General features: G+C 44.7%; 1 protein-coding gene across 1 annotated transcript in view; it reads right to left on the bottom strand.

The window, feature by feature from the left end:
- Positions 1-8,436: 8,436 nt before the first annotated feature.
- The window catches only part of LOC139046292 (adhesion G protein-coupled receptor E2-like), a 36,326-nt gene continuing 35,074 nt past the window's right edge, over positions 8,437-9,688 (bottom strand). Inside the window, exons 15-16 of the mRNA XM_070518180.1 lie at positions 8,873-8,942; positions 8,437-8,688 (exon numbers count right to left, since the gene is read on the bottom strand). Coding sequence (XP_070374281.1) covers positions 8,572-8,688; positions 8,873-8,942 — 187 coding nt within the window. The 3' untranslated portion in view covers positions 8,437-8,571. The remainder of the gene's footprint in view (positions 8,689-8,872; positions 8,943-9,688) is intronic.

Here is a 9,688-nt window from a genome sequence, read left to right as displayed (position 1 = left end):
TACCAGTCCAGGCAGCTTTCCTCATTTCCCTCAGGCCCCCAGACCTCCCCAATTTATCACGCCCTCCCCTCCTGTTCCTCCAGTTGCTGTACCGCCTCAGACCTACGCAGCCCCCGTCCCGCAGCCCCAAGCCCTCTGAGCTCCCCATTCCTGCACATCTCCCTGCATCCTCTGCCTCTCCTGGTGTCTCCCATCCTCCCCTGACCCTCTCTGTGCCTGCAGTTACCCCGCATGCAGTCTCTCTCCAGCTCCCCATTGCCCCCACTTTCTCCTCAACCCCCAAAACCAGTCTCTTCCAACACAACCCAGTTACAATCAGGTCCCCTCACCTTCTCCCCAACCTTCCCATCCTTATTCGCACAATTTCCCACCCACTTATTCCCAGGGCCCTGTCCTCATCTCACTATCAGTCTTTCAAACTCCCACCCAAGAATGCTCCAGAGGAAGACTGAGTGGTCTAGCTGGGTCTCTCCCAGGTTACTGCAGTCCCGAGCAGCCCCAATGCCCCTCCACTCACTCCTTTTGTCCACTCCTTCCCCAATACCCCTCCTTCCATTTCGCTTCTTAGGCCACCCCTCCTACCCTGAGGAACTTCCACTTCCGGGATCCTCACTCTCGGATGCACAATCTTAGGACCAAGTGCCCAGCCTCTTGGTATCTCTGAGATTTGAGGACTCCACGTCTGCAGATCCTGCTATTTGTAGTTTTGTGGTCCCTGACTTAGACACTTCCAGTTCCGTGAACATGGGCTCCTTAACTGCTGGCATCCGACAGCTTCTGGTTATATACTTTCTTGTGTCTGGATTCTATGTTCTCCACCATGGGGCTAAATCCTCAATGAGTCCCTGTTTCCTCATCTACACGGTGACCATCAGAACCAGAAAGGGGGCAGCCAGTGAGGGGAGCTGTCACAGCAGACCCCCAAAGTGGAGAGCTTAACGGAGAGACCTCTTCAACCTTCGTACCTGCTCTCTTTGATGGGCGTGGTCATGTACTGGAGGCCTGTCATGAGAGGTAGAACCTCACTTCAGAGCCTGTCTCATGGCTGTTTCTAACTCAGTGACGGAGTTCTGGATAAATGAGCTGGGGAACCCCCAAGCTCACTCGTCCTGGTTAATTCTTGTCTGTCTTTGGGTTTCCTACCAGAGCTTAATCTTTACTTTCTCAGTTAACATTAAAAAATGACCCATGAGGAAATTATTGTTGTTATTCCCATTATAAATAAGGATAATATATTTGATAGATTTTTAAAGGTGAAGATATGAGGGCAAATGCTGAGATCTGCCTCCCACGCCGTAAACATCTCGGAATGCTGTCCTCAGTTGACCGAGAGCTCTCTCCCATCTGCCCTCTCCAACCATGGCTGGTTCCACTTCTGCCGTGTCCCCACAGGGCTGTGTGTCCCTAGACCACAGTATCTCCTATACTGCATTTTCTCTTTCTCCTGGTTTTCCATCTTACAGACCGTTGTGGACTGAATGTTTGCGCTGCCCTGTGAATTCATGTGTTGAAGCCCTAACCCCTGATGTGATGGTGTTTGCTGGTGGGTCTTTGGGAGATAATTAGGCTTAGATGAGAGCAGGCCCCTCATAGAAGGATTAGTGCCCTTGAAAGAAAAGACATCAAAGAGTTTCGTTTCTCTGTCTGCCCATGCTCAAGCTGCAAGAAAAGGCCATGAGAGGACACAGCGAGAAGGTGGCCATCTGCAAGCCAGGAAGAGAGCTCTCACCAGAACCCACCCTGTCAAACCTTGCTCTTGGCCTTCCCAGTCTCCAGACTTGTGAGAAAGTAATTTCTGTTGGTTAAGCTGTCCAGTCTGTGGTTTTTTTTATGACAGCCTGAGCTGACCAATTCACAGGTCCTCACTATTCCTAGAGAATGAGATGATGTCTATCTTGTTAACTTTAGTTTCTTTCAGTTTAGCATGATGTCTTTCCAAAGAGTAAGTGCTCACCGAATATTTGAAGAGTGAATGAATAAATTGGTGTCAGATGAGGAGCTCCCCAGAACACCCTTAATATCTCCATAGGTAAAGATTTATGAAGACATGGCCATAAGCATTCAATTTTGAGTGTCTATAGCCATTTTCATGCTACAATGGCAGGGTTGAGTTGTTGCTGTAGCTATCTGGCTGTGATGGTTAATTTTTGTGTCCTCCTGACTGGGGCACAGGACGCCCAGATGGCTGGTGAGGCGTGATTTCAGGGTGTATCTGTGAGGTGTTTCCAGAGGAGATTAGCATTTGAGTTGGTGGACTGTGTGAAGCAGATGGCCCTGTCCCGTGAGGATGGGCATCACCTGATCCACTGAGGGTCTGCATAGAATAAAAGATGGAGAAAGTTGAATTGACTCAGGCTGAGTGCTGGAGCTGGGGCATCAGTCTCCTGCCCTCGGTGCTCCTGGCTCTCAGGCTTTCAGGCCCTGATGTTAATCTACAGCTCCCTGGCTGTTAGGCCTTCAAACTACACCACCGGCTTTCCTGGGTTCCCAGATGACAGGTGGCAGACTGTGGGACTTCTCAGCCTCCATTATGATGTGAGTCAATACCTCATAACAAGTCTCTTCATATTTCATATTTGTGTGTGTGTGTCTGTGTATCCTATTGGTTCTATTTCTCTGGAGAACCCTGACTATTACACTGGCCCACAAAGCCTAAAACATACAGATGATGATCTGAGCTTTCAATGTAGCTCCATGTGAGGAGGAAAGGAGATGGAGTCTGTGAAATAGTTCATACTTCAATTGTGCAGCTGTAGGACTTGGTTTATAGGAATCTTTCAGCCTCTGAGTCAAGTCCATGAAAGAGGGCCTGTTCTCTCCTGATCTCTGCCTTGCACACAGTGAGTAATCAATATTTTTGAATGACTGAATAATTAAACCTATAGAAAACAGAACAAAGAAATTTGAAAATCCAGACTATGGTGTGAACATTCCTGATCTTTTGGCTGTTGTTGGTTTGAAAATTCATTCAGGCTGGTGTTCCTGCTCATAGAATTTTAGCATGTGGAAGAGCATTTGTAGGAAGAAAAGGTTTCAGGAAAGGGCTTAACCCAAAGAGACCAAAGAACTGGCCCTCAACTGGCCTTTTCTGTGTGGAGTGCTTTCTGAACATACTGTGGGGCACAGAAAAGTTCCAGATTTCACAGGAATCGAGCGTGAGCATGTCCACCACGACTTCTTCCACATTGCTGACACGATGGCTTTCTTGAAACACACACCACAAAGTCATCCTTCTCCTCTCCTAGTGGCTCAAAGAATAACAGTTCTGATTTCCCATGGGAGAAGAGGATATAGTTCAAAAGATCTTTCAATTCACCTGGAGAGAAAATGTTTTAGACATGATATATAAAACCATAGAAAGAGAGCTTAAAAGTTTGCTTTGGAAAAAAAAAATAAGAAATTTCAGAAGTAATCACAAATTTCTATGCCAGACGGATTCGTCAAGGCAAGACCAAAAGGCCATATCAGATTGCCTTCTGCTGGACCCTGGTCTTTCTCAGAAATCCCATCTCCCTACATTTCCTAACCCCCAAGTTACAGAAGATAACAGCAATTAAATCTGCTCCAAAAAATTATCCATCTGTTTCAAATGTGTTTTCTGTTCCCTCTGCTTCAGGGTTTGAGAAACGTTGCTCAATGCCTGGAGTCACATAAGACGGCAGCTGAGAAATGAGTGAAATGTGGGAAGGATTACCTACAGTTATTCACCTAAGATAGAAAGGAAAAGGCATTAAATTCCTTTCACGCCCTTCTTCTTTCCACCCCCAGTGTGAGTTATTTGTTCCTACGTGCACAGGAAGCTAAGCAAAATTTCTGAAATTTAGGTGGGCGACTTCACCTGCTTATCTTTACTCAAAAACTTTGTAAATACTGTACTTCAGGAAATTACTCAGACCTGAGAACAAGAGAAAATATTTTGTTTTCCTTGGATGAAACTTCAGGAAGCCATGGAAGGGATGCCAAACGAGAGGGAGATGCCTTTACATCTTTACACAGCAGAGACACTACATTTTAGGAGATCATAGAAGGTAAAATTACATTAGGCAATGAATCTTCTTGGTTCTTTACTCATAGATAGTAGATATATGTGATGAGATTACTCGAATTTTAGAAGGTTTCATTAGCTATCTGATGCCATTGCTGCATTTCTCTCACAGAAAGTGTACGTTTCTTTGATTCACTGTGTATACCTTCTCTGGGCAGGAGGGAAATTGGTGGGATGAGAGGATGATAAATATTTGTTCCAATATCTATACTATGAGCCAAATTTTGATGGCTCTACAATAGGTAAGCTAAACCTTGTACAGTAAGTATGGTAGAGAGGAAACTGATCCACCAAAGATGCTCACATTCTCATCTCTGGATTTGTAAATATGTTACTTTATATGGAAAAACAGATTTTGCTGATATAATTAAACTCAGAATCTTGAGATGGGAAGATTATCCAGGAGCATCCAGGTGAGCCAACATCATGACTAGGGTTTTTATAAGGGAAAAAGGGAGGCAGCAGAGTCTGACTCAAAGACAGGAAAGGAGATATGGTGACAGAAGCAGAGGAGAGAGACTGAGAGACTGGAGATGCTACACTGCAGGCTGTGATGATGGAGTGGCTCAAGGAGCTCCTAGCCAAGAAATGCAGACAGCCTCTAGAAGCTGGAAAAGGTGAGGAAACGGATATTCCCCTAGAATCTCCAGGAGGAACGCTGCTCTGATGACACCTTGATTTTGGTCCCTAAGACCGATTTGAGACTTTCTACTTCTAGAGCAGTAAGATAAATTTGTGTTGGGTTCAGCAGTAAGTCTGTGGTAATTTGGTCCAACAGCAATAGAGAATAAATACATTCAAAGTATAGATGTGGAAGAATCAGTTTTCTGGGATTCTGGAGTGAAGGCAGCTCCGATTTGGTTGAGGGACTCCTGGGAACTAGCTCCCAGGGATAAGGATACGGCCTTGCTGAGGCTGAGCTGACTCAAGAACACGAGGGACAGGTACTGTTAGCATTCCCCTAAACAGAAAGGCGTGGATTACTTGCTATGTTCTTCCTGAATGAGTGCAAGCCCCGAGTGGGCAGGCCTGTGGAACAGCGAGAATTCAGCCTCTCAGATCCGTGGGACCCTCCCTTATGTGTTCAACATCAGCTGTACTGAGGGATGCTGCATTGGCTCCTGCTCGGTTACATTGTGCATCCTTGGATGAATCAACATTTACTGTGGGGGGATGGTCATCCCCCTCCCACCAAAGCACAGTTCACTCGAAATCCTGCAAATGGAAGCAATTAATTAGTTCTGATTGGGCAAGACTCAGAAAACTGTCTCATTTGTACATGGGAGATGAAGGGGACGATTGAGGACTTAAAATGTTTCTCAGTTTGACCAAGTTCACATGGCAAGTACTTGGTAGAGCTGCTATTTTATTCCAGATCTGTTTCAGTCTAGGAACTAAGATCTACACAAAGCTCTTTGATCATAAAGAAATATTAGGGTGTTAACAGGTAGACATGATGGTTAATAACAAAACAATAAGTAAGGCAGAGAATTATCTTGAAATTCCCAAGAGAAAGAGGCACCTTAAACTGATCAATAATTTATTCTAATATTTTACCTCCATCATGATCAGGAAGTTCATTCATTCATTCGTTCATTTGTTCGGTAAGTAACTATTGAGCACTTGGGAAGTGTTAGACGTGGAGAGATTGAAAACAAGACAATTCTTGCCTCTTCTGCAGCTGCAGTTTGTTCGTTCGTTAATGTGATCAGTCATGCAGCAATTATGCGTTGAGCATTTCTACAGGCCTGGCCTTGTGTGAAATGCTGAGGATGCAATAGGAAGGAAAAGCAGCATGGTGCCTGCTGCAGCTCAGATCTAGAGGAAAGACAGACATTAACCAGATAGTGAAAAACAAGAGTGAAATGACTCTGAAGATGCTCTGCGGGAAAGGCACAGTGGCTATCAGAGTGAAAAACCAGAGAATCTGACCTATTCTGAGCAGGCAGAGAAGGCTTCTTGGAGGAGTTGACACATGAGCTGAGATCTGAAGGCTTATATAGTTTTGAGTCAAGGAAGGCATAAGAGTGTTTCAAGAAGAAGGAACATGTACAAAGTCTTTATTCCAAAGAAGCACGGTGAATTTAAAAAATTGAAAGAAATCCCATGTGGCTGGAACAATGGTGAGTATGTGGCAGATGAAGCTGGAGAGGTAAGCAGGAGACAACCCAAGCAAATTCTCATTGATTATGGATTTGGGGTTTGGTCCTATGTGAAATGGATTTAACAAAGGAGTGACATGATTCTATTTGTGTTTGAAAAGCTCTCTCAGGCTTCTATGTAAAGGATGCATTGGACGGTGACAAGAATAGAAAAGGCAGGTCAGTTGGGAGGATAGTGCAGTTGTTCAGGCAAGTAAAGATGGCAGCCTGGCCAAGGAGGGAGCGATGGAGATTGAGCCAGCTGGACATATTGGGCACATATTGAGAATATGAGAACAATAGGATTGGGGCTGGCCCAGTGGCATAGAAGTTAAGCTGGCACCCTCTGCTTCAGCAGCCTGGGATTCACCTATTCAGATCCTGGGGGTGGACCTACACACCGCTCATCAAGCCAAGCTGTGGTGACATCCTACATAGGTGAACTAGAAGGACTTATGATTGGATATATAACTATGTACTGAGGCTTTAGGGAGAAAAAAAAGAGCAAGAATGGCAACAGATGTTACCTCAGGGTCAATCATCTTTACCAAAAATAAATAAATAAAAAAGGGAAACCTAAGATAAAAAAAGAACAGCACTGTATAGTGAATAGGTTGTGATGGGGAGTAAGATCATTGTTAAGTGTAACTTTCAGGGCTCAAATGTGTCACAGGATGGATGTAGTGCCATTCAGAAAGACAGACACCATGGGAAAGAATTGGATTAGGATAAAGATTGCAAGTCTTATATAGGAAGGATGAGTGGAAGGTGTCTTTGAGATATCAAAAATGTCAAATAGGTAAGTGGAGATGTTCCTCTCGATCTCAGAGGAAGGGTCCGATCTAGGGAAACATACAGAGGCATCATTTGCATCGAGATGTGACTGCATCTAAGGAATGGATGTGATTGTTTAGGAGGAAAGAATTTAATGAGAACTGAAGTTTTTCTGGAACCAACTCATTGGATGGAGCTATGAAGGAGACAGACATAAAAGCTAGAGAGAATGGAAGAAAGACATGCAGGGGTATATAAATAGAATCTATAGGGGATAAAGATGGAGAGTTTCATGAGAAAGGGGTGGTGAATAGTGTCAGAAGTTTCTGAGAAGGCTTTTAGGAACACAGAGATCACTGTAGGTCTAAGAGATATATGTTTTGGTGGAATCATGGGGGAAAGAAGCCATATTGCATGGGGTTAGGGAGTGAGTTTAAAGCAGGGAAATGGAGACACAGAGAAAAGTCAACTATTGGCTGGTGGCTAGAACAGGGCCAAGTAGTACCTGTGTGAAAAATGGAAGAAAACTAAACGTTTCCATAACTTTGGGAAGAACACTGTTGAGAAGGTGAGGGAAGAAAAGAGGGAGGGGGGGAGGGAGGAAGAGAAAGAGAGAGAGAGACTGTGTGAACAATAATGTAGGGATAGTTGATAAGGCAGGAATGATGGGATCCAAAGAGCAGGTAGAAGCATTGTCTTCAGAGAGGAGGAGGGAATTGTGTTGATGACACAGGAATGTGGAGGGGATGCACGCTGACGTTTGGTGGGTATGGTGGATTGTGTGAAATATACAAAGTATCGTAATGTCTTTGATTTTGTCTGTGAAACAGGTGATGAGAACATTTTCTGAGAAAGGGGGAGGAGAGAGAAGATTCAACAATGGAACCAGTGCTGGGTTAACAAGGTAACAAGAGAAATGCACAAGGACTCCCTGGCAGAACCCTAGACTCCTTTAAATGGTAAGGACGACTCAAGGGATTTCATAGAAGATGGAAGAGTTAAGAAAACATAGGTAAAAGGACTTTGTAAGTTTAAAGCACTGTGTTGCTTCTTTGCAATCTGTGCCATGAATTATCCCACGTCATTAATGCTTTTCCTTCAAGGTTTTGCATAGTGTAGAAGCTGTTGAAAATATGAGGAAGTCTTTTTAAGAAAGTCTAAAATGCCAGCTAACCCTTATGTCTGTTTAATTCATAAATATGTGCATCATTTCCTTCCATTTCCCCCTTTGTGTGAGTGCTGCTGAGTGACTGTGAGATAGAAGGTGTGCAGAGAAGAAGGACAGAACAATGTGGCTCTGAGTAGAACATGCATCACCACTTTGGATCATTGATTTTTTGCTTATCTAGTTAACCAAGCACAGCACATAGCAGGTGTTCAGTAAGAGCGCTGATGTGTAAAGGTCAAGATGAACACAGTTCCCTAAGCAAAATACATTTATTAAAATAAACTTTTAAACTGAGACCACTGCTAATGGTTAACGAGTCCAGGAGTAAGTCAAGCGTGAGCCAGCCTAAGGCATCATCTGCTGTTCACCCAGGTTGTCCAGTGTGATAGGCACGTGCTGCTCAAGCAGATCAGTTGGGGAAGTATTCTGGGAGCAATGCATGATCATACCGTGATGGGTTTGGAGGCATCAGACATGGCTCTGCTGGAAAGCGTGAAAGTCTCAGACTCAGCTTTGGGTTTCCTGACCCTTTTGAACCATTTCCCGTATTGTTCCCGAACCTGCAGAGGAAAAGCATACTCTGGATCAGCTCACTGAGAGGGGTGAGGATGGGAAGAGTCCTGGGTGGCAGCTGGATAGTGGTACCTGCTGCCTGAGGAGGCAGTACACCAGGAAGATGAAGACGCCCTGCAGGCTGTTGATGATGGTGAAGAGGTAGGCCATGACACGGGCAGCTGGACCCACCTGCAGGATTCCCAGACACCACGTGCATCCCAAGATGAAGAGCTGAGCTGTAGCTTTAAAAGTCAGCATCCTGTGGAGGATAAGAAAGGAGGCTCCTGAGGCACCCAGAGCAACAACACCAATGCCATTCACATCTCCACCCCATGGATGCTCCTGCCTTCCTCTGCTGGTGATGAGTTCTCAGGCTGCGCTGTGATCATCTTTGATCTTTGCCATTGATGATTCCCCATAACGGAAATGGCACTCAGGTACAGGAGGGCAGTTTGATTTAGATTGAGGAGGATAGCGATACTTCAAATGTAAGCTTCAAAAATTTTATGACGCTCCACAGGGATCCCTATTTTCACTCAGCCAACACTACTGAGGAGGTACTGTGCATCAGGCTCTGTGCTGGGACCTGAGCATAAAAAATAACACACATAAGATTCCATTTCCATTTGGAAATGATGATGATAGGAATATAGAAGAAACATCGTTAAATTTCCACAAGGGTTCCTGGAGCAAAGGGCTGCCCAACCTCCTAGATTTGATGTTGACTAGGATTTTTTTCCAGAGAGAGGAATGGACGAGGGGTGAGAAGTAATCTGAACTGATGGTGTTGTGTGAAAATGTAGACTGGTGTGGGAGCAGACACAGAGTTTTCTAAGTGCTTCATGGGAACATCAATCTTCTTTGCACTTTTGTCATGGGACTGCTGATAAAAGTCCAAAGAATGCTTATCAACCAATGTCAATTCTTCCTGCTGCTGAGGGAGTAACAATCTGGGACTAGAGATGGATGGAACATTTTGGCTGTGGTGTCAGCCACACACCCCTG

This window comes from Equus asinus, chromosome 9 (assembly GCF_041296235.1).
Source record: "Equus asinus isolate D_3611 breed Donkey chromosome 9, EquAss-T2T_v2, whole genome shotgun sequence".
Lineage (NCBI taxonomy): Eukaryota > Metazoa > Chordata > Mammalia > Perissodactyla > Equidae > Equus > Equus asinus.
Note: the sequence above shows the minus strand (reverse complement) of the source record. Positions and strands in the feature narration are given on the sequence as shown.